This window comes from Tachysurus fulvidraco, chromosome 16, assembly GCF_022655615.1.
Source record: "Tachysurus fulvidraco isolate hzauxx_2018 chromosome 16, HZAU_PFXX_2.0, whole genome shotgun sequence".
Lineage (NCBI taxonomy): Eukaryota > Metazoa > Chordata > Actinopteri > Siluriformes > Bagridae > Tachysurus > Tachysurus fulvidraco.
The window spans coordinates 3373306-3401089 of NC_062533.1; the positions used below are offsets into that span (position 1 = coordinate 3373306).

Consider the following 27784-nt stretch of genomic DNA (forward strand, 5'->3'; position numbering starts at 1 on the left):
CTCTCTCTCTCTCTGTGTGTGTGTGTGTGTGTGTCTTCTTGAGTCTCTCTGTCTGTTGCCCCGATCAAGAGACTGGTTGCTAAACAAACAGGATACAGAAACAAAAAGTCTTTTAAAAAAGAGAGGATTCGCCCGCGGCTGAACACGTTTCAGAATAAAGCCTTACAAATGCAGGCTGAGACCACAGACCACCGCAAGAAACCCTGTCCTGACTGTCCTGCGGTGACCTGGACAACAGGACACATGCAACTTATACACTTTTACACACCTTGCACTTCTCACACATCTCATACTGTACACCTGACGAATGCATATTTAACCCATGATGCCCAGGTCTCTTTAATGGTCCGGTCCGGCGTATAAACGACTGCGCGGGACACTGGGGACAGCTGACGGGTGCCGGAGGTGATCGGTTCTGCTCTGCTGCACAGGCACAGTAAGTCCAGATGGGGGTGCTAGAGCGATGGAGGACATTTGTTATTAAATGGAATAAAAGTCTGTTGGATTTTTCATAGGGTCAGTTAACTTCCTGTTTACTTGCTGCAGTTTTATCCTTCACTCTCTGTCACTGAGAGCTGGGCTTCATAATAACAGCGGTCCCCGTTCTGTCTATCTGTCAATCATCCCGTGTCCACATATTTCTGACCATTGATTAAGATTGTGATCCTTATCGAGTAAAGCTGATAATAACAGGGCTGAGGTTTATATATATATATATATATATATATATATATATATATATATATATATATATATATCGTACAGCTTTAATTATTTAAATATGTTTATTTACTTTGCAGTATTTCAAGCCGTTTGCATTTTTTTTAATCTAATAGGTTTTTTTAACACTAATCTTTTCAAGTGAAAACAAGACTGGTGTCAGTATAAGCACATCAGGACTAATTTGGCTTTGGGATACATCATAATAAAATGATTGTTCTGGGAGTTTACACGATACATTATATCATTATGGTTCTTGTTGGAAACAAAGAAAGCTTGATTTGATTTATTGCGACTCCGCAGTGTGCCATATTCCAGTCTGGAGTTTTGGAAAATTCTCCATCTGAAATGTGATTAGCCCGAGTGTGTCCACCCGCCGGCATTTCCTGATTGGCTGAGTGCCTGGTTATAGTTTAATAAACCAGCAACAAGGAGAACGTGAATGTGCTGGCGTCTAATTCACAGGCTCACATCCTAACGGTCCTGGCAGAGGACGAGCATCACTTTGCTTAATCTTACCCTTCCTGACAAATTAAATAAGCTCTCATCTGGTTCTTATTAGTGGCGCATTACTGATAATTGCAGAGGTATTTACAAACACCGCTAGCTAGTCCAGTGCTCACAGGCTCTCGGGTTAGCGCAGCAGGCCTACGGTACCTGCCGCAGCACATAATAAGGCTTTTTACCTCACTGTACTATAATTTGCGCCAGCCTTAAGCGATTTAACGAGGGTTTGATGGTTCAGTTCTTGTGTTTTTAACATGCAGCCCGAGAGTTTTCACTGGAGTGAGCGAGTGCTTGAGTGTGGTCGTTAAAGCAGACGAAAGGTTTTCAAAATCGGATTACTGCCACTCACAGACCAGCGCTCGAGAACGCAAAACCGGGCCGAGGCTCCAAACATGACCTCACATACAATACACGTCTCCTGGGACAGAGACGTCCTTGAAGGAATCGGTATCATTGCCTGATGAAGTGAAGAAGAAGAAGCAGCGATGACATAAACGTATTGAAATGAGATGTAGGAAAAAATCTGACAATGCTTAATGTCATTATCAGTTTTGCTCATTAACAATCACAGTCTAAACGAAGCTACATCATGACAATGTCAATGTTTAAAGTATAAATATAAACTCTATAAATATTATATTATATAAATATTATAAATATAAAGTATAAATATAAATTCATTCTCTACCGCTTATCCGAACTTCACGGGTCACGGGGAGCCTGTGCCTATCTCAGGTGTCATCGGGCATCGAGGCAGGATACACCCTGGATGGAGTGCCAACCCATCACAGGGCACACACACACTCTCATTCACTCACACACTCACACACTACGGACAATTTTCCAGAGATGCCAATCAACCTACCATGCATGTCTTTGGACCGGGGGAGGAAACCGGAGTACCCGGAGGAAACCCCCGAGGCACGGGGAGAACATGCAAACTCCACACACACAAGGCGGAGGCGGGAATCGAACCTCCAACCCTGGAGGTATTTTTTTTATTTCATTTTAAAAAAAAATATAATCAGCTCTACTCCTCTCTTCTGTTTCTGGGTTAGTGATCATTCAGCTACAAGAGCATTAGTGAGATCAGACACTGATGTTGGAGTGTGTGTGTGGGGATTAGTGATGATTCAGCTACAAGAGCATTAGTGAGATCAGACACTGATGGTGTAAGAGTGAGGAGGTCTGGGGTTCAATCGGTGCTCCAGTTCATCACAAAGGTGTTCAGTGGGGTTGAGTCAGAGTCAGGGCTCTGTGCAGGACGCTCGAGTTCTTCTACTCCAACATTAACGATGTCATGATGGAGCAGTGTTTCTTAAGTTCTTTACTTTCAGTGAAGAGAAATTATACATATATGCGTAATGGTCAGGGGTGCACATACTTTTGGCCATATCCTTCATTATTGTTCCTGTAGTTTCTCACTGCCTCTCGAAACGAAGTGTGAGAACTGGGAGAACTGCGAGTCTGGTGATATCACCGCTGTCTACATTCATTCCCACAGCTGTTCCATTCTCTCCATCAGCTCTCTCCACCTGACCGCAGTGTAACGTACAGTATCAACAAATGAGGATGTAAATGTAATGAGAACCAGGAATATCAGTTCTCCACAACACCGCTGCGGCGCTCGTTCAAATGGAACGGATCGAATAAAAGCATAAAAACGTTTATTCATAAATCATAAATCTCATAACTGCCTGAAAAATGACACCCGATATCAGGCTTTCTTTTTCTTTTTTTTACATTTAGCTAAGATCATTAATTTGGAATCTTAAATCAGCCCTTAGCCTCATAAAGACACACACACACACACACACACACACACACACACACACACACACACACACACACACACACACACACACACACACACACACACACACACCTGCCATGTCACGAGTCAGCTTTCTGTTTTCGTGGTGGTTCAAAGCCGTTGTCTTGACAGTCCGGCATAAAGAGATTTGTTCGGAACTGAAAAGCTTTATACAGCACATATTTCTGTGTTGCAGAAAGAGAAGCCAAATGGCCCATCAGGAAAAGATTTACGAGCTGTGAACTCCGATTCAAGACAAAAGTGAGTCATTGTAAAAACATACAATCTGTAAACCTGGTCTTTTTTTTTTTTTCAAATTCGCTTCAGATATTTTACACACGACCGTCACGCACGCTTCTGGAAGATGGAGCTCATCCAAAACACACTGATATATTAGTAATAACGAGGATAAATGAACAGGAACCAATTAGCATGCTAATGAGATCATGACAACCGGTCGCTATGCTACTAGAGAGCTTTGGGTGAAAGAAATAGATTTGGGGAAATCGTTAGGAAGAGGAAAAGTAAATGATGGCGTTCGGGCAGACGGTCTGGAGAGAAGGAGTTCGGGTCAGAACTGGGTTTAACGTCCGGCCTGTGCTGTCTGTACGGTGACTCGGAACGCTGATGGATGAAAACTGGCACGTTAGGGAGACAGGTTCCATTTAATTAAAAGCAGATTGCTCTGTGATTTAGTAGCATTTTCGATTGAGGAAAAGACCAGGCCGATCTCGCTGTCACTCAGGAATTTGACCGCGCCGCGTTCGTCAACCGAAGTCCCATTAAATCTGCAAATCTGAAATCTTTCTTTGTAATTATCTTGCTTTTGCAGCACAATTTGGCTGGTGGGCGCTGAGATTTACAGAGCACGATTCGGTCCGGAGGCTGCGCGACCTCTGTAAACGACTGCGTCTTTAGCGTACGGTAATTTCCGCGTTACTCTGTCCGCCGAGTGCCGAAGCGATTCATAAAAGGATCGAGTTTTTTTTTCCTCCTGTTCAGTCTGTGCATTTTTTATTTATAATTTTTTCCATATGGCCTTAGGGAGCAGTAAAATAAAATAAACTGTAACTGTAAAAAAAAACAGCTCAGTAATTCTCTCTCTCTCTCTCTCTCACACACACACACACACACACACACACACACACACACACACACACACACACACACACATTTACATTTTCAGCATTTAGCAGATTCCCGTCTCCAGAGAGACTTACATTTTTTATCCTCTTTTTTTTTCATTTATTAATTTTTTATTTCTTATACAACTAAGCAATTGAGGGTTAAGGGCCTTACTCAGGGGCCCAGCAGTGGCAGCCCGATAGACCTGGGATTCGAACTCACAAGCTTCACACACACACACACACACACACACACACACACTGACACACCTGGATCTCAGTGTGTAAACTCACGGTTCTTATCTGTACACTAAACATCTCCAATCATGAGCTCTTCCTCTCATGATAAATGACACTTTAAACCAGACAGTTCATTCATCCAGACTAATTAACCCTCAGAGCTCAGAGGAGTGGCTTGTGTTGTACAGAGTAAGAAATCAGTGCAGCGCGTCTCTCCCATACAGTGCTACGATGGGCTAGATCGGCTCTGAGCACTATATTATCATTATCAACCATGACTGTCTCCATAATTTACTCTGCATGGTGGCTCTGACCCTTTGATGAAGGCTACAGATTTACTGCATGTCCCTGGCTTCAATTAAGCAGTCTGGTCTCTCTCTCTCTCTCTCTCTCTCTCTCTCTCTCTCTCTCTCTCTCTCTCTCTCTCTCTCTCTCTCTCTCTCTCTCTCTCTTTCCCTCTCTGAGAGAAAAACCAGCAGGAGGCGCAATACCACTCACGCCACCAGGTTTTCCTCCAACTATGGAAAAAAGGAAAGAACCTCTACACCTCGTGTCTCTCTGTCACCTCCCCTGACCCCCTTTGTGTCTTTCATGTCCTGGCACAATATTGGAAACGAAGGCAATTTAGACCAAGCGTATCAGGTATCACGTTCATGTCAGAGAATAATAACCCAGCAATCCCGGCGAATCTGATTAAGCCGGAGGAAAACGAAGGTAATGGTGGAAAAAGGAGGGGGGAAAAGCGCCAGAGGGCACGGAAGGATTTCCATATGTATGTATAAAGTCAGGAGAGGATCCATGTACAGAGCCACATGTTTACCGTTATATATTCCTGCTCTGTGGATCCGTTGGTTCAAAATAGGAAGCGAGACAGAACTAGCAGCTTCACAGCTCGCACCTCGCCTTCAGTACTCGTACTCGTGTGCACATGTATAACAAACAAAAATAAGTGAAAGTTACTTTCAGGTCCAGAGTAATCGTAGGCTTTCTGTCTGTACCACGAAAGCCACGCTGATTACGACAGCTCGATACGGAAAGGTTCACAGCCAGGCCGCGAAAGCGAGGAATAATCCCGCCTTGACAGAGCCTGTCAAAAAAAAAAAAAAACTCCAGCTTCCAGGAAAACCTTTTGTAATGAGGGCAAAATAACAGATTAGCGGCTATAATTTGTCCGAAGGTTTTAACAGACAAAATTATACGCAAACCTTCTCTTCATATCAGTCTGAATATTTTTTGCGGTCAGTTGATTCCATAGGTGTCCAGATGCTTTCCATCTGCATATTTCTTTTAGACTCAGCAATAAGAGCTATTTAAAAAAAAAAAAAAGGTATTTTGACTTTTGAATGTTTTTTTCCCCAACTAGGTCTCCATCACACCGCAGAGATGTTTGACATTTACAAATGGTATTTTGGCAAGATCGTGTTTCTTTTTGAGCTCGCAGGGGGAAAGATTGCCTCTTTACACTGACAGATCTGTAGACTGCAGCTTACAGACTGAACGTGTCACATTAGCTCAGTCCAAATCAAAATTCCTCTCTATCATCCAGCAGGACAAAAAAACAAAACATCACTGCTTTCTCCTGCCTGTTTATAGCATCACACACACACACACACACACACACACACACACACACACACACACACACACACACACACACACACACACACACACACACACACACACAAACACAGTATTTATTTATACAAAATTAAATTCTGATCTCTCTTTTTGTGTGTGTGTGTGTGTGTGTGTGTGTGTGTGTGTGTGTGTGTGTGTGTGTGTGTGTGTGTGTGTGTGTGAGTTTGAGTTTTTTTTCTTTGTAGAAAGAATTTGTACAAAGAATTAAAATCTCTCTCTCTCTCTCTCTCTCTCTCTCTCTCTCTCACACACACACTCACACACATACACACACACACACACACACACACACACACACACACACACACACACACACACACATATACACACATACACACACACACACACATACACACTCACACACACACACACACACACACACACACACAAACACACAAACACACACACACAAACACACAAACACACACCCAAAGAATTTATTTATACAAAATTGTGTGTGTGTGTGTGTGTGTGTGTGTGTGTGTGTGTGTGTGTGTGTGTGTGTGTGTGTGTGAAGTTTGAGTTTTTTTCTTTGTAGAAAGAATTTGTAGAAAGAATTAAAATCTCTCTCTCTCTCTCTCTCTCTCTCTCTCTCTCTCTCACACACACACACACACACACACACACACACACACACACACACACACACACACACACACACACACACACACACACACATTCCCCCCCCAAAAAAGAAAAATTGCACCCTTCCACTAAGGCCTCCAGCAACTTGAAGGGAGCAGCACTGAAGTTATATCATCACCATGATACTCTGGCTCTCTTCCCAGAAGGCATTCTGCTGCACGCAGTACAGATCCAGTCATGTGCTCTGTGCATTAGACCTGGCAGACCCCCTCTGTTCAGAAGACATCCCTTAGAACCCAGCTGTGCATCCCACAAAATCCAGCTGTGGAGGTCTTAGCAAATAAGACCCGTTTGCCTAGGCGTGTTTGTGTGAAGTCCGTTAAACAGACTTAAACAGCCTAACTAGAAGTTTCAGAAGTTCAGAAGTGAAGAGATTTGAATGAACGAAAAACATTAAATACTGAGATGCATCTGATGATATCCTGATGATGATCTCCTCACGTGGGCTCAAAACATCTCAAATAACGGCGCCGTAAAAAAAAAAACCCCGACAGGAAACAAGACCCTACCTTCTCGAACTCCCTCAGACTGTGGCTCTGCAGCGGTGGGCCTTTCTCAGTTACGCCGCTGGAGAGATCTGTGTGTGAAATAAAATAACATACATGATACTCAAGAGATGTGGTTTATTCTGTAAATACACTTATTTCTTATTTCTAAATAATGTGCTAACTAGCATGCTAATAGTCAACACTCTTGCTATGTGCTCTGCTGAGACTCACTCACTGACCTACCTCGGGTCACGGGGAGCCTGTGCCTATCTCAGGCGTCATCGGGCATCGAGGCAGGATACACCCTGGACGGAGTGCCAACCCATCACAGGGCACACACACTCTCATTCACTCACACACTCACACACTACGGACAATTTTCCAGAGATGCCAATCAACCTACCATGCATGTCTTTGGACCGGGGGAGGAAACCGGAGTACCCGGAGGAAACCCCCGATGCACGGGGAGAACATGCAAACTCCACACACACACACACAAGGCGGAGGTGGGAATTGAACCCCCAACCCTTGAGGTGTGAGGCAAACGTGCTAACCACTAAGCCACCGCCCCCCCCCCCCCCCACTGCTGATACTGTATAAGCGAACGTTAGTGACAAACTGAAACAACCTGCTGATTCACTGATTACGAAAGGAGGCATGCGAACCAGGCGGCACCCCAACGAACATTTCTATTCATTTTAGATTTATGTACATAGTGAAACGACAGGACACAAAAGTCAGCTCGTCACTCATACACACGTCTAGAGTTTTATAAACAGAACCAGGAGTAGACAGCTGAATTGTGCCAAACCGTTTAAAAAAAAAAGCCACCAGGGAAAGTTCCAGGAAAGGCCTCAATGGGCTACAATGATGTGTTTCTTTTTTCCTAAAATGGAGGAGAAGAGAGGTCTCCGGGTGCATAATCACTGCAGTATTGGCAGAGCAGAGACTTCTTACAGTTCTTATAAAAATAATAATAATAATAAAAAAAAATCCCATGCGCAGACCTCATTAGAACTTATTAGAGGTTGTTTTAATATGTGCCAGTGATGTGTACTGGAAGTGCGCCTAGAGCTTCACCAAGGTCTTGTGCAAGGTAAAGAAACACAGCGCAGCGTCAGGCCAGAAAAGTGACTGTATTAATAAGCTGAATTGTCCCAAGAGTTACTGTTAACCATTAGTATTAGGAGCTTATTAAAGGGAGTACAAACTTATAGTGAAAAAAATACAGTGGTAGGAGAGGAATGTTAGGCAGTGTGAAAATGAGGTGATGGGGAGGGGGGGGTAAGTGTGTGTGTGTGTGAGAGAGAGAGAGAGAGAGAGAGAGAGAGAGAGAGAGAGAGAGAGAGAGAGAGTGTGTAAGTGAGAGAGAGGGGGGAGAGATAGAGAGAGAGAGTAAGTGAGAGAGAGAGAGAGAGAGAGAGAGAGAGAGAGTGAGAGAGAGGGGGGAGAGATAGAGAGAGAGAGAGTAAGTGAGAGAGAGAGAGAGAGAGAGAGAGAGAGAGAGAGAGAGAGAGAGAGAGAGAGTGAGAGAGAGGGGGGAGAGATAGAGAGAGAGAGAGTAAGTGAGAGAGAGAGAGAGAAAGAGAGAGGGAGAGAGAGAGAGGAGGGAGAGAGAGAGGGAGAGAGAGAGAGAGGGAGAGAAAGAGAGGGAGAGAGAGAGAGAGAGAGACCCATCAAGTGACCCCCTATCTTTCTGTCCTAAAGCCATGAACTACTAAGACCTGAGTGTAAACCTCTCTGCCTCCTTATCCTGAGACTTACTCACCTCACCAAAACACTACAGTCTCAGAGTACAAATTCGAAACAAAAGGAAAAGAAAAAGAAAAAGAAAAAGATTATTGGACACAAATAACTAAATCCCTAAACAAAATGAGATCCCTACCTGACCTTATATTGACAAATAATTGAAGCAACAGACCTAACCACTGTAACTAACCACACACTGAGGATCTCGCACTGAGACCTCGACTAAAGAAGAAAAAGATGAATTCTGCCTGATTGCAGCCACAGATGTGACTGTCTGCCTCAACCTGAGGAACAACCAAGCCTCATGTTCCACACCTTTATATAATTATTAATAATACTATTGTTGTAATTCTAACTATTATTGCTCTTTCTTTTCTTTCTTTCTATTGCTCCTTATACTTTAGTTTACTGAGAGGGGAGAGAGAGAGAGAGAGAGAGAGAGAGAGGCGAGAAAGAAGAAGAGAGAAGAGAGAGAAGGAGAAGTGGCGGGAGAAGAGGGAGACGAGAGAGTCGAGGATGAAGGGAGGAGAAGAGGAAGAATGAGAACAAGAAAGAGGAAGCAGAATGACTGGGAAGGGGAGGAGAGGAGGGAGGGGAGAGAAGAGAGAGAGAGAGAAGAAAGAGGAGAGAGAAAGAGAGAGAGGCAGAGAGAGAGAGAGTGAGAGAGAGAGAAAGAGAGAGAGGCAGAGAGAGAGAGATAGAGAGAGAGAGAGAGAGAGAGAGAGAGAGAGAGAGAGAGAATGAGAAAGAGACAGAGAGTGAATGAGAGAGAGAGAGGCAGAGAGAGAGAGAGAGAGAGAGAGAGCATGCTGGGAAGTGACTGAGTGTTAAACTGCTGCGTGTGGAAAATGTGTAGATGTGAAATAGCATCACTTCATCTCTATAAAGGAGTGGCGGACTAAAAGAACGTGTATAGAGACGTCATTGTGGCTGAACTCACCGTCCATCGGAGTCCTGCTCTTAGGGATGTCTTCTCTATTCCCAGTGCAGTGTCTGAAACAGATAAACATACTGTAGTTATTCTCTTAATCTCATATATATAAGACATGACAGCGACTTCTTTTATATCTCATGACAAGATGTTTCTATATAGTTACGGAGCTAAATAATTCGATTAGACTTCATTCCGATTCCTTTATAGTCGCATCAGACACATGTATATTTGCGAACACTTGGCCCTCATGTTCATATGTGTCTGTTGATCGTCTCATTCCAGATTTATTCCCCCTGTGTTCGCTGTTATAACGCGCTCCAATTTTCTGTGAAGCCTTAACACTAGATGTTGGAGTGTGTGTGTGTGTGTGGGGATTAGTGATCATTCAGCTACAAGATTTTGAGATCAGACACTGATGTTGGAGTGTGTGTGTGTGGGGATTAGTGATCATTCAGCTACAAGAGCATTAGTGAGATCAGACACTGATGTTGGAGTGTGTGTGGGGGGATTAGTGATCATTCAGCTACAAGAGCATTAGTGAGATCAGACACTGATGTTGGAGTGTGTGTGTGTGGGTGGGGGGATTAGTGATCATTCAGCTACAAGAGCATTAGTGAGATCAGACACTGATGTTGGAGTGTGTGTGTGGGATTAGTGATCATTCAGCTACAAGAGCATTAGTGAGATCAGACACTGATGTTGGAGTGTGTGTGTGGGGTGGGATTAGTGATCATTCAGCTACAAGAGCATTAGTGAGATCAGACACTGATGTTGGAGTGTGTGTGTGGGGGGGGGATTAGTGATCATTCAGCTACAAGAGCATTAGTGAGATCAGACACTGATGTTGGAGTGTGTGTGTGTGTGGGGATTAGTGATCATTCAGCTACAAGAGCATTAGTGAGATCAGACACTGATGTTGGAGTGTGTGTGTGGGGGGGATTAGTGATCATTCAGCTACAAGATTTTGAGATCAGACACTGATGGTGGAGTGTGTGGGGGGGATTAGTGATCATTCAGCTACAAGAGCATTAGTGAGATCAGACACTGATGTTGGAGTGTGTGTGTGTGGGGATTAGTGATCATTCAGCTACAAGAGCATTAGTGAGATCAGACACTGATGTTGGAGTGTGTGTGTGTGGGGATTAGTGATGATTCAGCTACAGGAGCATTAGTGAGATCAGACACTGATGTTGGAGTGTGTGTGTGTGGGGATTAGTGATGATTCAGCTACAGGAGCATTAGTGAGATCAGACACTGATGTTGGAGTGTGTGGGGGGGGATTAGTGATCATTCAGCTACAAGAGCATTAGTGAGATCAGACACTGATGTTGGAGTGTGTGTGTGGGGGGATAAGTGATGATTCAGCTACAGGAGCATTAGTGAGATCAGACACTGATGTTGGAGTGTGTGTGTGGGGGGATTAGTGATGATTCAGCTACAGGAGCATTAGTGAGATCAGACACTGATGTTGGAGTGTGTGTGGGGGGATTAGTGATCATTCAGCTACAAGAGCATTAGTGAGATCAGACACTGATGTTGGAGTGTGTGTGTGGGGGGATTAGTGATCATTCAGCTACAAGAGCATTAGTGAGATCAGACACTGATGTTGGAGTGTGTGTGGGGGGATTAGTGATCATTCAGCTACAAGAGCATTAGTGAGATCAGACACTGATGTTGGAGTGTGTGTGGGGGGATTAGTGATCATTCAGCTACAAGATTTTGAGATCAGACACTGATGGTGGAGTGTGTGTGTGGGGATTAGTGATCATTCAGCTACAAGAGCATTAGTGAGATCAGACACTGATGTTGGAGTGTGTGTGTGTGTGTGGGGATTAGTGATCATTCAGCTACAAGAGCATTAGTGAGATCAGACACTGATGTTGGAGTGTGTGTGTGTGGGGATTAGTGATGATTCAGCTACAGGAGCATTAGTGAGATCAGACACTGATGTTGGAGTGTGTGGGGGGGGATTAGTGATCATTCAGCTACAAGAGCATTAGTGAGATCAGACACTGATGTTGGAGTGTGTGTGTGGGGGGATAAGTGATGATTCAGCTACAGGAGCATTAGTGAGATCAGACACTGATGTTGGAGTGTGTGTGTGTGGGGATTAGTGATGATTCAGCTACAGGAGCATTAGTGAGATCAGACACTGATGTTGGAGTGTGTGTGGGGGGGATTAGTGATCATTCAGCTACAAGAGCATTAGTGAGATCAGACACTGATGTTGGAGTGTGTGTGGGGGGGGATTAGTGATCATTCAGCTACAAGAGCATTAGTGAGATCAGACACTGATGTTGGAGTGTGTGTGTGGGGGGGATTAGTGATCATTCAGCTACAAGATGGTGAGATCAGACACTGATGTTGGAGTGTGTGTGTGTGGGGATTAGTGATCATTCAGCTACAAGATGGTGAGATCAGACACTGATGTTGGAGTGTGTGTGTGTGGGGATTAGTGATCATTCAGCTACAGGAGCATTAGTGAGATCAGACACTGATGGTGGAGTGTGTGTGTGGGGATTAGTGATCATTCAGCTACAAGAGCATTAGTGAGATCAGACACTGATGTTGGAGTGTGTGTGGGGGGATTAGTGATCATTCAGCTACAAGAGCATTAGTGAGATCAGACACTGATGTTGGAGTGTGTGTGGGGATTAGTGATCATTCAGATACAAGATTTTGAGATCAGACACTGATGGTGGAGTGTGTGGGGGGGATTAGTGATCATTCAGCTACAAGAGCATTAGTGAGATCAGACACTGATGGTGGAGTGTGTGGGGGGGGGATTAGTGATCATTCAGCTACAAGAGCATTAGTGAGATCAGACACTGATGTTGGAGTGTGTGTGTGGGTATTAGTGATCATTCAGCTACAAGAGCATTAGTGAGATCAGACACTGATGTTGGAGTGTGTGTGGGGGGATTAGTGATCATTCAGCTACAAGAGCATTAGTGAGATCAGACACTGATGTTGGAGTGTGTGTGTGGGATTAGTGATCATTCAGCTACAAGAGCATTAGTGAGATCAGACACTGATGTTGGAGTGTGTGTGGGGGGATTAGTGATCATTCAGCTACAAGAGCATTAGTGAGATCAGACACTGATGTTGGAGTGTGTGTGGGGGGATTAGTGATCATTCAGCTACAAGAGCATTAGTGAGATCAGACACTGATGTTGGAGTGTGTGTGGGGGGATTAGTGATCATTCAGCTACAAGAGCATTAGTGAGATCAGACACTGATGTTGGAGTGTGTGTGTGGGGGGATTAGTGATCATTCAGCTACAAGAGCATTAGTGAGATCAGACACTGATGTTGGAGTGTGTGTGTGGGGGGGATTAGTGATCATTCAGCTACAAGATGGTGAGATCAGACACTGATGTTGGAGTGTGTGTGTGTGGGGATTAGTGATCATTCAGCTACAAGATGGTGAGATCAGACACTGATGTTGGAGTGTGTGTGTATGGGGATTAGTGATCATTCAGCTACAGGAGCATTAGTGAGATCAGACACTGATGGTGGAGTGTGTGTGGGGGGATTAGTGATCATTCAGCTACAAGATTTTGAGATCAGACACTGATGGTGGAGTGTGTGGGGGGGGATTAGTGATCATTCAGCTACAAGAGCATTAGTGAGATCAGACACTGATGTTGGAGTGTGTGTGTGTGGGGATTAGTGATCATTCAGCTACAAGAGCATTAGTGAGATCAGACACTGATGTTGGAGTGTGTGTGTGTGGGGATTAGTGATGATTCAGCTACAGGAGCATTAGTGAGATCAGACACTGATGTTGGAGTGTGTGTGTGTGGGGATTAGTGATGATTCAGCTACAGGAGCATTAGTGAGATCAGACACTGATGTTGGAGTGTGTGTGGGGGGGGATTAGTGATCATTCAGCTACAAGAGCATTAGTGAGATCAGACACTGATGTTGGAGTGTGTGTGTGTGGGGATAAGTGATGATTCAGCTACAGGAGCATTAGTGAGATCAGACACTGATGTTGGAGTGTGTGTGGGGGGGGGATTAGTGATCATTCAGCTACAAGAGCATTAGTGAGATCAGACACTGATGTTGGAGTGTGTGTGTGGGATTAGTGATCATTCAGCTACAAGAGCATTAGTGAGATCAGACACTGATGTTGGAGTGTGTGTGTGTGGGGATTAGTGATCATTCAGCTACAAGAGCATTAGTGAGATCAGACACTGATGTTGGAGTGTGTGTGTGGGGGGGGATTAGTGATCATTCAGCTACAAGATGGTGAGATCAGACACTGATGTTGGAGTGTGTGTGTGTGGGGATTAGTGATCATTCAGCTACAAGATGGTGAGATCAGACACTGATGTTGGAGTGTGTGTGTATGGGGATTAGTGATCATTCAGCTACAGGAGCATTAGTGAGATCAGACACTGATGGTGGAGTGTGTGTGGGGGGATTAGTGATCATTCAGCTACAAGATTTTGAGATCAGACACTGATGGTGGAGTGTGTGGGGGGGATTAGTGATCATTCAGCTACAAGAGCATTAGTGAGATCAGACACTGATGTTGGAGTGTGTGTGGGGGGATTAGTGATCATTCAGCTACAAGAGCATTAGTGAGATCAGACACTGATGTTGGAGTGTGTGTGTGTGGGGATTAGTGATGATTCAGCTACAGGAGCATTAGTGAGATCAGACACTGATGTTGGAGTGTGTGTGGGGATTAGTGATCATTCAGCTACAAGATTTTGAGATCAGACACTGATGGTGGAGTGTGTGGGGGGGATTAGTGATCATTCAGCTACAAGAGCATTAGTGAGATCAGACACTGATGTTGGAGTGTGTGTGTGTGGGGATAAGTGATGATTCAGCTACAAGAGCATTAGTGAGATTAGACACTGATGTTGGAGTGTGTGTGGGGGGGGATTAGTGATCATTCAGCTACAAGAGCATTAGTGAGATCAGACACTGATGTTGGAGTGTGTGTGTGGGGGGGGATTAGTGATCATTCAGCTACAAGATGGTGAGATCAGACACTGATGTTGGAGTGTGTGTGTGTGGGGATTAGTGATCATTCAGCTACAAGATGGTGAGATCAGACACTGATGTTGGAGTGTGTGTGTGTGGGGATTAGTGATCATTCAGCTACAGGAGCATTAGTGAGATCAGACACTGATGGTGGAGTGTGTGTGGGGGGATTAGTGATCATTCAGCTACAAGAGCATTAGTGAGATCAGACACTGATGTTGGAGTGTGTGTGTGTGTGGGGATTAGTGATGATTCAGCTACAGGAGCATTAGTGAGATCAGACACTGATGTTGGAGTGTGTGTGGGGGGGGATTAGTGATCATTCAGCTACAAGAGCATTAGTGAGATCAGACACTGATGTTGGAGTGTGTGTGTGTGGGGATAAGTGATGATTCAGCTACAAGAGCATTAGTGAGATTAGACACTGATGTTGGAGTGTGTGTGGGGGGGGATTAGTGATCATTCAGCTACAAGAGCATTAGTGAGATCAGACACTGATGTTGGAGTGTGTGTGTGGGGGGGGATTAGTGATCATTCAGCTACAAGATGGTGAGATCAGACACTGATGTTGGAGTGTGTGTGTGTGGGGATTAGTGATCATTCAGCTACAAGATGGTGAGATCAGACACTGATGTTGGAGTGTGTGTGTGTGGGGATTAGTGATCATTCAGCTACAGGAGCATTAGTGAGATCAGACACTGATGGTGGAGTGTGTGTGGGGGGATTAGTGATCATTCAGCTACAAGAGCATTAGTGAGATCAGACACTGATGTTGGAGTGTGTGTGTGTGTGGGGATTAGTGATCATTCAGCTACAGGAGCATTAGTGAGATCAGACACTGATGTTGGAGTGTGTGTGGGGGGGGATTAGTGATCATTCAGCTACAAGAGCATTAGTGAGATCAGACACTGATGTTGGAGTGTGTGTGTGGGGGGATAAGTGATGATTCAGCTACAAGAGCATTAGTGAGATTAGACACTGATGTTGGAGTGTGTGTGGGGGGGGATTAGTGATCATTCAGCTACAAGAGCATTAGTGAGATCAGACACTGATGTTGGAGTGTGTGTGTGTGGGGGGGATTAGTGATCATTCAGCTACAAGATGGTGAGATCAGACACTGATGTTGGAGTGTGTGTGTGTGGGGATTAGTGATCATTCAGCTACAAGATGGTGAGATCAGACACTGATGTTGGAGTGTGTGTGTGTGGGGATTAGTGATCATTCAGCTACAGGAGCATTAGTGAGATCAGACACTGATGGTGGAGTGTGTGTGTGGGGATTAGTGATCATTCAGCTACAAGAGCATTAGTGAGATCAGACACTGATGTTGGAGTGTGTGTGGGGGGATTAGTGATCATTCAGCTACAAGAGCATTAGTGAGATCAGACACTGATGTTGGAGTGTGTGTGGGGGGATTAGTGATCATTCAGCTACAAGAGCATTAGTGAGATCAGACACTGATGTTGGAGTGTGTGTGTGTGGGGATTAGTGATCATTCAGCTACAAGAGCATTAGTGAGATCAGACACTGATGTTGGAGTGTGTGTGTGGGGATTAGTGATGATTCAGCTACAAGAGCATTAGTGAGATCAGACACTGATGTTGGAGTGTGTGTGTGGGGGGATTAGTGATCATTCAGCTACAAGAGCATTAGTGAGATCAGACACTGATGTTGGAGTGTGTGTGGGGGGATTAGTGATCATTCAGCTACAAGAGCATTAGTGAGATCAGACACTGATGTTGGAGTGTGTGTGGGGGGATTAGTGATCATTCAGCTACAAGATTTTGAGATCAGACACTGATGGTGGAGTGTGTGTGTGGGGATTAGTGATCATTCAGCTACAAGAGCATTAGTGAGATCAGACACTGATGTTGGAGTGTGTGTGTGTGTGTGGGGATTAGTGATCATTCAGCTACAAGAGCATTAGTGAGATCAGACACTGATGTTGGAGTGTGTGTGTGTGGGGATTAGTGATGATTCAGCTACAGGAGCATTAGTGAGATCAGACACTGATGTTGGAGTGTGTGGGGGGGGATTAGTGATCATTCAGCTACAAGAGCATTAGTGAGATCAGACACTGATGTTGGAGTGTGTGTGTGGGGGGATAAGTGATGATTCAGCTACAGGAGCATTAGTGAGATCAGACACTGATGTTGGAGTGTGTGTGTGTGGGGATTAGTGATGATTCAGCTACAGGAGCATTAGTGAGATCAGACACTGATGTTGGAGTGTGTGTGGGGGGGATTAGTGATCATTCAGCTACAAGAGCATTAGTGAGATCAGACACTGATGTTGGAGTGTGTGTGGGGGGGGATTAGTGATCATTCAGCTACAAGAGCATTAGTGAGATCAGACACTGATGTTGGAGTGTGTGTGTGGGGGGGATTAGTGATCATTCAGCTACAAGATGGTGAGATCAGACACTGATGTTGGAGTGTGTGTGTGTGGGGATTAGTGATCATTCAGCTACAAGATGGTGAGATCAGACACTGATGTTGGAGTGTGTGTGTGTGGGGATTAGTGATCATTCAGCTACAGGAGCATTAGTGAGATCAGACACTGATGGTGGAGTGTGTGTGTGGGGATTAGTGATCATTCAGCTACAAGAGCATTAGTGAGATCAGACACTGATGTTGGAGTGTGTGTGGGGGGATTAGTGATCATTCAGCTACAAGAGCATTAGTGAGATCAGACACTGATGTTGGAGTGTGTGTGGGGATTAGTGATCATTCAGATACAAGATTTTGAGATCAGACACTGATGGTGGAGTGTGTGGGGGGGATTAGTGATCATTCAGCTACAAGAGCATTAGTGAGATCAGACACTGATGGTGGAGTGTGTGGGGGGGGGATTAGTGATCATTCAGCTACAAGAGCATTAGTGAGATCAGACACTGATGTTGGAGTGTGTGTGTGGGTATTAGTGATCATTCAGCTACAAGAGCATTAGTGAGATCAGACACTGATGTTGGAGTGTGTGTGGGGGGATTAGTGATCATTCAGCTACAAGAGCATTAGTGAGATCAGACACTGATGTTGGAGTGTGTGTGTGGGATTAGTGATCATTCAGCTACAAGAGCATTAGTGAGATCAGACACTGATGTTGGAGTGTGTGTGGGGGGATTAGTGATCATTCAGCTACAAGAGCATTAGTGAGATCAGACACTGATGTTGGAGTGTGTGTGGGGGGATTAGTGATCATTCAGCTACAAGAGCATTAGTGAGATCAGACACTGATGTTGGAGTGTGTGTGGGGGGATTAGTGATCATTCAGCTACAAGAGCATTAGTGAGATCAGACACTGATGTTGGAGTGTGTGTGTGTGGGGATTAGTGATCATTCAGCTACAGGAGCATTAGTGAGATCAGACACTGATGTTGGAGTGTGTGTGTGTGGGGATAAGTGATGATTCAGCTACAAGAGCATTAGTGAGATTAGACACTGATGTTGGAGTGTGTGTGTGTGGGGATTAGTGATCATTCAGCTACAAGAGCATTAGTGAGATCAGACACTGATGTTGGAGTGTGTGTGTGGGGGGGGGATTAGTGATCATTCAGCTACAAGATGGTGAGATCAGACACTGATGTTGGAGTGTGTGTGTGTGGGGATTAGTGATCATTCAGCTACAAGATGGTGAGATCAGACACTGATGTTGGAGTGTGTGTGTGTGGGGATTAGTGATCATTCAGCTACAGGAGCATTAGTGAGATCAGACACTGATGGTGGAGTGTGTGTGTGGGGATTAGTGATCATTCAGCTACAAGAGCATTAGTGAGATCAGACACTGATGTTGGAGTGTGTGTGGGGGGATTAGTGATCATTCAGCTACAAGAGCATTAGTGAGATCAGACACTGATGTTGGAGTGTGTGTGGGGGGATTAGTGATCATTCAGCTACAAGAGCATTAGTGAGATCAGACACTGATGTTGGAGTGTGTGTGTGTGGGGATTAGTGATCATTCAGCTACAAGAGCATTAGTGAGATCAGACACTGATGTTGGAGTGTGTGTGTGGGGATTAGTGATGATTCAGCTACAAGAGCATTAGTGAGATCAGACACTGATGTTGGAGTGTGTGTGTGGGGGGGATTAGTGATGATTCAGCTACAAGAGCATTAGTGAGATCAGACACTGATGGTGTAAGAGTGAGGAGGTCTGGGGTTCAGTCGGTGTTCCAGTTCATCACAAAGGTGTTCAGTGGGGTTGAGTCAGAGTCCGTATTAAATCTTTTATTTAAATACAAAACATATACAAACCTAGCTATAAATATAAATCACATGACCTAACTTATATTCAGGCAGTTTTTCTCCAAAGCTGCCAAACCGAGCACTTAGCGATAACTTCAAACAAAAGCACTAACTTATGCTTCATGCTGTTTTAACTCTGAAGTATTATTTACTTTACTGACAAAGCACATAAAGAACCTCTGTGTGAAAAGTTAACAACCAGCAGAGAGATACAGTACAAAAACATCTCCAAAGCATCAGATGACCCACGGTCTACCGTGAAGGCTGACGTCAACGAGCAGAGAAAATGAGACTCCTCACTGACATCACAGAGAGTAGGACGTCCCTCAAAAATGAAGGACAAGAAGGAAACATATGAAAGAGTCTGCCGAGAGATTACAGCAACATTGAAGGAGTGCATTGTGGAAAGCACGACTGCGCATGACTGGTAAGTTTTATCCCATCCCATCCCATCTAAATGTTATAATCCATCTAAATGTTATAATGCAAACCCAGTGTTTGTACAGTATGTGGTACAAATGCAGTGTTGGTTTACAATCTAATGAGACCAGGCTAGAACTTCTTGGAATAAAAACAAGACAGTTTTTGACTTAAAGTTGACCCTACACACAGTGTAGCATGGTGGTGGAGGCATAGTGCCTGGGACAAGGTCTTTAGTCAAGATAGAGGGAGTCACGGAGATCTTCAAATGCCAATCTGTACTGGATCTGTAGATGTCTGTTAGACAGAACAATTTGACATGTCATCACCGTAACAACCCAAATCACAAATCCATGATAAATGACAAGAAACAGCTTCAGAACAGCTTTTTTGGAAGAATGGTATAATATTGGAATAAATGTTTTCTTTTTTCCATCAAGAATTTAGATTTTTTTTTCACCTGAATTATTCATTCATTCATTTATTCATTTTCTACCGCTTATCCGGACTACCTCGGGTCACGGGGAGCCTGTGCCTATCTCAGGCGTCATCGGGCATCGAGGCAGGATACACCCTGGACGGAGTGCCAACCCATCACAGGGCACACACACACTCTCATTCACTCACACACTCACACACTACGGACAATTTTCCAGAGATGCCAATCAACCTACCATGCATGTCTTTGGACCGGGGGAGGAAACCGGAGTACCCGGAGGAAACCCCCGAGGCACGGGGAGAACATGCAAACTCCACACACACAAGGCGGAGGCGGGAATCGAACCCCCGACCCTTTAGGTGTGAGGCGAACGTGCTAACCACTAAGCCACCGTGCCCCCCCTCACTTGAATTAAATTAAATTAAAAATCTGACATGTTTGTCTTGGTTTAATTTTTGGTTTAATCACAAAAACCTGTTGGTGTGTAGACTTTTTTTTACATCCCAAAACAGCTAAATGTTTGGTCAGTGTTAAAGATTTAATCCTGTAAATCCTACTACCTCATTATTCATATTATATTAAATCCTACTACCTCATATTCACCTCATCTGCACTGTTATTGTCACAACCCACACTTATCGGGTGAGTGTGAATTAGAAGACTGCTGAATGTAGCTTAAGCGCAAACCTCAGCCTTAGATGAATGGAGGTTGCTCTGAAAAAAGGGTCTCCCAAATGCCATAAATAAATGGTTTCCTTTTATAGCCTTAGCTCCGAAGGAACCCTTTATGGGAACCATAAGATCTTCATTCTAAACTTTGCTGTACGCATGTATCGTTTTTATTTATTTATTTATTTATTTATTTATTTATTTATTTATTTATTTATTTATTTAAATACTTAAATAAGTATGGTTAATACTTAATGTTGGTCTTTAATAATGATGTGAATTTCTGTTTAATGTCTGAACATCAGTTTGTATGTTTAAGGACATGTTTAAAATGAGTCTTGAACACTTTAACACTAAAATTCCTTTTCTTGTTTGTTGTTTGCAGAGTAATGATAATACATTATACAAATAATACATTTTTAAATAATTATTTGAGTCAAATTTTTGTCGCGGTTACAGTCGCTGAACTCGTAATTCTGCTCTGGTTCTTAAAGCTGTTCATTTAGTTCATATATCACACATTTTCAAGGTCAAAGCAACCAAAAAGATTTGCATGAATTGAATGAACCTAGGGGGCACGGTGGCTTAGCGGTTAGCACGTTCGCCTCACACCTCCAAGGTTGGGGGTTCGATTCCCGCCTCCGCCTTGTGTGTGTGGAGTTTGCATGTTCTCCCCGAGCCTCGGGGGTTTCCTCCGGGTACTCCGGTTTCCTCCCCCGGTCCAAAGACATGCATGGTAGGTTGATTGGCATCTCTGGAAAATTGTCCGTAGTGTGTGAGTGTGTGAGTGAATGAGAGTGTGTGTGTGCCCTGTGATGGGTTGGCACTCCATCCATGGTGTATCCTGCTTCGATGCCCGATGACGCCTGAGATAGGCACAGGCTCCCCGTGACCCGAGAAGTTCGGATAAGCGGTAGAAGATGAATGAATGAATGAGCCTAAATCCTTTCACAGGCTACAGAGGACCATGTAGATGAACGTCAGATAGAAATGTTGAATGTTGTGTATAGATAATGTAGAGCATGATTTGTGGAAATGAGAAATATATATATATATATATGAGGTTCCTATGGCATTCTTTGTGCTCAAATCAACACTCTTCTACATAACTGATGAATCACAGCCATCATGCTCAGTATTGCTACAGCAGCGTGTCGCGAGTGAGAACTCCGTGGTGGAAATGAGTCATTTAACAGCTCCTTAGCTTCTGCATGTCACATGTCTCATGGTCTGATTTATACTTGTCGACTGACCCTATACTTTGTAGCGTCATATCAACTAATTCCCCATTACATGTAGACTCATCTTCCACTTCCACATCATAAGGATCCAGTATATGTTAGATAAGCTGTAAAAAGAGTCAATCCACTGTAACAGCCTTCTTTATTAACCCCACTAAATATCTCTCGTCTCTTCCTTGTAATTATGTCGATCGAGTCATGCTGATCAGATAATTGTGGGTCGAGATGATAACAGCGATCAGACGGCGTGAAGATGTCCCCGATAACTCGTTCGCCTTTGATCTCAGGCTGAACGGAGAGCTTTGCCTTAATTTACATGATCCATATCAGAGTTCTGAAAGCTGGAGAAGCTAGAGAAGGTCTCACTAAAGCACAGGAAGATCAGAGGAGTGAGAAGAGAAAAAGAGCAGATGGTCTCCCATTAACAGCTGACAGAAGGAGTGTGTCAGTTGTCTCAGCATGTCTGCTGATCCACCCTCTCAGGTGTGAGTCAGCATGTGAGTGTGTGTGTGTGTGTGTGTGTGTGTGAGTGTGTGAGGGATAACCTATAGTTAGTTTTTAAGCCATTCCAAATAAAATCATCGTTTCAGGCAACCACAACTATTCAGAGCACCTTCTCTGTGCTAGTCGTAAACAAAAACACTCTCTCTGTAAACTCAGTCAAATAAAACCAAATATACCGTCTACAAAAGTCGAGTTAAACTTAACAGACGCACATCTTTTTCACAAAGCACTGTGATGTCAAATCTCACAGAAAATTGTCATTGTGGTGTGTGTGTGTGTGTGTGTGTGTGTGTGTGTGTGTGTGTGTGTGTGTGTGTGTGTGTGTGTGTGCACTGAGTAAATATGTCTTTATCTCTTAGAGCAAATACTTTAGCAAGTGATTTTAGAGTTCAGAGTAAGAGCTTAAAAATAAGATTCAGCTTTTATGCTTAAGGTTTAGGCAACAATCTGTTTTTTTTTAAAACAACTCACAAATGAGATTCAGAATTTTTCCCCACAAACAGCAATGACAAACCAGCAGCACAGCAATCAAACTCTCTCTCTCTCTCTCTCTCTCTCTCTCTCTCTCTCTCTCTCTCTCTCTCTCTCTCTCTCTCTCTCAGATTGGGTAAACGTCTCACCTGCCTCGGTAGAGAAAGCCACTCATCTTCGCCGAACCCAAACCACATGTGTGAAGGGTGAATAAATGCAGACAAGAACAAACTCCAGCTAGGAACTCCTTTAGAGAAAACTTCCTTGGCTCTGATCTCAGGCCAGTTCTTTAGAGAAGACCTCTTTATTCCAGTTCCACACTGACCGCGTAGGCTGGGAGTCTACACACTCGCATGCACACAAACACACATACACAGCATGTGCAGCCTCCCGTTCTCACAGGTCAGCCGAGTAAAGATGGTCAACTGACGTGGCAGAATCAGACCCAAGGGCAGCTCCAGACCTGGCAAGCTTCGCTCTCACATATACACACACATGCTGAGGAGTAAACAACAGTGAGGTGAAGGCAGGCACACACACACACACACACACACACACACACACATGCTCATAGAGCTCTGAGCTCTTTCTGAAAGGCTGATCTGTTCTAGCATGTCTCAATAGACAGGATTCTCTCTGTGTAGGTGTGAGTGTAAGTCACTCAGGGCCTTCCTGCTCAGACATGAGAGGCAGTCGTTTGACTATTCGCCCCTGGCCGTGTGTTCTGGGGGTGGAGAGATGAGAGGGAGGAGAGACACAGGTTCAGGCAGGTTTGGAACAGATAAAAACACAGGGTTAACGCAGATCATCCTCCTGCCTGAGATGACGATTTCTTACAGTAAGAGCATCTAGTTATGGTTAAGGAAAAAGATCCACTTACAGAACCACCATCTATTCTATATTGCCAAAAAAAATAATAAAGTAGGAAGTGAAAATATTTGGTAGTATACAATATAGTGACATTTATGGGGACTTTTTGATGAATTTCGACTCATATATTGTATATTATATTCTTTTAATACTTATTTCATTCTGTATAATTTGTTTGTTTAAATAAGATGTACAGTTGTTCCTGTTATATACTGTTACTGTTATATGTAAGATTTATTGTGTAAGTGATGTATACTGTACAAGCTTAGCCTTCTGCATCGACACAAGTGTCCTAGAGGCAAAAAAAATTTATTTGCTAAAATGACTCTAACTAGAAAAAACTAGAGACGCAGAGCTTTAAGAATATGTGTTTTTTTTTCCTCTTTCATGAGTTCTTCTCCAGCCAACTAGGTACAATATATTCATAGAAAACTTCTAAAAAGAATTGGTTATTTTTTCTTCACATGAAAACGTTTATATCTTCATAAGTGAACAGTGATATCGAACCCGTCTCTGCTCTCTGTGATGCCTCGTGTGTTTGTTCAGAAGCTTCGAAAAGTTAAAGGTGTTTATCTACACCCACTAAAATTCTGTGTGAGGTAAAAAAACAGAGGGAAAAACACACGTCTCTCGCCGAAAGCCGACCGAGTCTTGACTTATTTTATATCAGACTTCCGGCGATAAGATAATTAATTTGTTTACGCCGATTGAAAAGACCCCTAAGTCAATTTTCAGTCCATCAGTAGAACAGAAGTCCAGTGTACTGGTATAAAGAGTTAAACCACATTTCAGATGAAGTCCATTCCAGAACAAAGAGAATAAATCCCTATAAGCTCGGCTTGTGTGCTCAAGGCATGCCACTGTTACATAACCATGAAAACATCAATGTCTAAAAATAACCGTCTGCCCTCTTTCCCCTCATCCACCCCTTATCAGTGTGAGAGTAATGTGACTTCAGGAAGCTCAGGACAACAGTAATTACAAAAGCATTCGATTCTGGTGACTCTAGCGTTTGTATGAGCAAACTTACTAACTAATGATAACACACTGTGGAAAATGTAAGGAGAGAATTCGAGCTGACTTTTAGCAGCTAACAGACCAACATAATCGATCAAATCTGTACAGAGGAAATTAGATCTGGAAAACATATGAGGAGGTGCGTATGATAGCAGGGCTCTCAAGTTTTGAAGACAGGCAAGCGTGACATCTCCAACCCCCCCCCCAAATAGATAGATAGATAGATAGATAGATAGATAGACAGATAGATAGATAGATAGATAGATAGATAGATAGATAGATAGATAGATAGATAGATAGATAGATAGATAGATAGATAGATAGATAGATAATAAAAAACAAAATAAAAATAAATAAATAAAATAATGGGCGAGTTGTTGTGTATGGTAAGGATCACTAACCGCAATTTAACCAAATACAAAGTTTTTGTTTAATTTCCATTTATTAATTTGTGTGTGTGTGTGTGTGTGTGTGTGTGTGTGTGTGTGTGTGTGTGTGTGTGTGTGTGTGTGTGTGTGTGTGTGTGTTTGCGTGTGTGTGTGTGTGAGAGAGAGAGAGAGAGAGAGAGAGAGAGAGAGAGACAGACAGACAGACAGACAGTGAGAGAAAGAGAGTGAGAGAGAGGGGGAGTGTGGCTGTGTCTGTGTTTGAGAGAGAGAGACAGGGAGAGAGAGAGAGAGAGAGAGAGAGAGAGAGAGAGAGAGAGAGAGAGAGAGAGAGAGAGAGAGAGAGATTATGACTGGTGGTGTTTATTGTAAGTGTTTGTTGCCTTTTTGGACTGTAATCGTGTGTAATGTTGCTCCCATATAAAACAGTTCAGCTCAAGCCCAGACATTTTTAGCGTCATGATTGTTTCATGTTGAGGTTTTGTTCAAACCGACCATCGAAAATATCCTCGCTAATGAATGTTTTTTTTTTTTTCATTGGTTGTTGCGTTAAATCTTACCCAGATAGTGCTATTTTCTGATTGGCTATTGTGTAGCCTCTTGTTTATTTTTGATTGGCTGATAAGTGTCAGGCTCGACTAAGCGGTGCGGAGTGATACATTTTGTGCGCTGCGGCTTATTAAATATATAATAAATAGTCCAAAAGGTTTTTTTCTGCGTGAGAAATACGATGTGTGGCGTGAGAGCGTGAGAAAAGACCGAAATGCGTGACTGTCACTCTCGATGCGTGACACTTGACAGTCCTGTGATAGTAAGATTCGTTATATTAAAAATAATTCAAATGACATAAATGATGAGATTTTTCTGAGACTCGTGCCCCAGTAAAAAAGAGTCTACGTCACCCCTTTCAGCACCCATGATGGCCTCCTATGTGTTAAATTGTGTATTTGTGGGCTTTTTGAAGCTGCTCTGTGAAATCTCACACCTCTGAACTCTTCAGATCCTCTGTAATGCTCTCCAGCATGGCGCACAATCCCACACAGTGCTTTAACTCTGTCTTTACATAACACATGAACATTCTGTAAAAAGGCTGGGAATGCAGTATATCTCTGCACTGATGTCAGATCAGATTTATTGCTACCCAGATTAGATTAATGCTAGAGCAGACCGAAGGGATGCGTGAGCTCTTTGGAGAGCTTTGTATTCGAACAGATTTTTTTTTTTTAAAAAAAAAACAGCGTACACGTGTGCATGTGAAATCCAGGAGCTATCATGACCCTGTAATTACCAAGACGTGTGTACTGTGCAGCCAGACTTCCATCTAAAGTCACAATGTTTGAACAGCTGTGGTATGTTTTACAGACAGAGAATGAATCAGGAGCCAAATGGTGTTCACACACTGCTGTATCCCAGTACAGGTGAACCAGTCATCAACCAGCAGCCTGTATGTATGACTAGAGGTCATAAGTCACAATTCCCCACCTAGAAAAACCTTAAGAATTCACCTGGAATCTCTGGCTGTTCCGCTCTACTAAGTGACATCAAATCAACAGGCTCACAACCTCAATAGTAATCAAAGTAACACTAGCAGGATTTCCTCTAGATCACTCATCATACTTATATTTGCTCCTTAAATCTGTAGCATTAACTCTAAAGTTCAGTGTTTCGAGAAGGAAAATGTACTAGCTTGCTAGCTTCTTGGCATTCATGTTCTTTTTTTGATCTGTAGCTCGAACGCATAGAGGTCGACAGTGAAATCTTCCAGAGTTCCAGAGCGCCATATCCTTTGTCCTGTTCATGAGGTACATCGGATGCAGCATCGGACTTACAATGCATGGGTTAAGGTGATACGAAGTTTTGCACCACAACTGGTATTCAGCTGTGCAAATAAAGTACATTAGTTGCTGTACAATTAGAATAAGGCTTATCATTTTAATTTATATTAATCCCTAATGATTACATCCCTAATGTTGTAATGAAATCCCTAATGTTGTAATCATACAACATTTATCTGACTGTATATTACAATCACACCCCCAGTGTCACCCATATGAGGATGGGTTCCCCTTTGAGTCCGGTTCCTCTCAAGGTTTCTTCCTTTACCAATTTAAGGCAGTTTTTCCTTGCCACTGCTGCCTGAGTCACCTCAGACTTGCTCATAGGGGGATAAATACATACAGACTGTGAACTATTTATATCTAATAATAATCTAGAATTTTTTATTCTGTCAATTCTTTTACTTTTATTATTCGTTATTTTCTTTATCATTAATTATGTTTACCTTCTCTTCTATGTTTATGTTCTGTAAAGCTGCTTTGAGACGATGTCTATTGTAAAAAGCGCTATACAAATAAACTTGAATTGAATCGAATTGAATTGAATGATCAAGTTGGGAGAACACTATGGCTTGGTGGTTAGTATGTTTGCTTCACACCAGGGTTTGATTCCTGCCTTTGCCGCGTGTGTGTGTGTGTGTGGAATTTGCATGTTCTCCCTGGGTTGAATGGGTGTGTGTGCGATTTGGACCCTTCCTCATATCCCAGAGCCTCCTGGAATTTGTCCACAGGTTCCCCACAACTCAGTAGGATAAGCGGTGTAGAGAATGGATGGATGATCAAATAAGAAATATGAGGAACAAAATCCTGAGACAAACCAAACTCAAAAG

At 43.3% G+C, this 27784-nt stretch overlaps 1 protein-coding gene across 4 annotated transcripts in view; it reads right to left on the reverse strand.

Annotated features, from left to right (window-relative positions):
- Positions 1 to 23448, reverse strand: part of LOC113653658 (phosphodiesterase 4D interacting protein) — an 82230-nt gene extending 58782 nt beyond the window's left edge. For all 4 annotated transcript variants that reach the window (XM_047801619.1, XM_047801618.1, XM_047801617.1 and 1 more), the window contains exons 1-3: positions 22996 to 23448; positions 9865 to 9917; positions 7197 to 7264 (exon numbers count right to left, since the gene is read on the reverse strand). In XM_047801619.1, the coding sequence (XP_047657575.1) occupies positions 7197 to 7264; positions 9865 to 9917; positions 22996 to 23021 (147 nt within the window). In that variant the 5' untranslated portion in view covers positions 23022 to 23448. The remainder of the gene's footprint in view (positions 1 to 7196; positions 7265 to 9864; positions 9918 to 22995) is intronic.
- Between the last annotated feature and the right edge of the window lie 4336 nt (positions 23449 to 27784).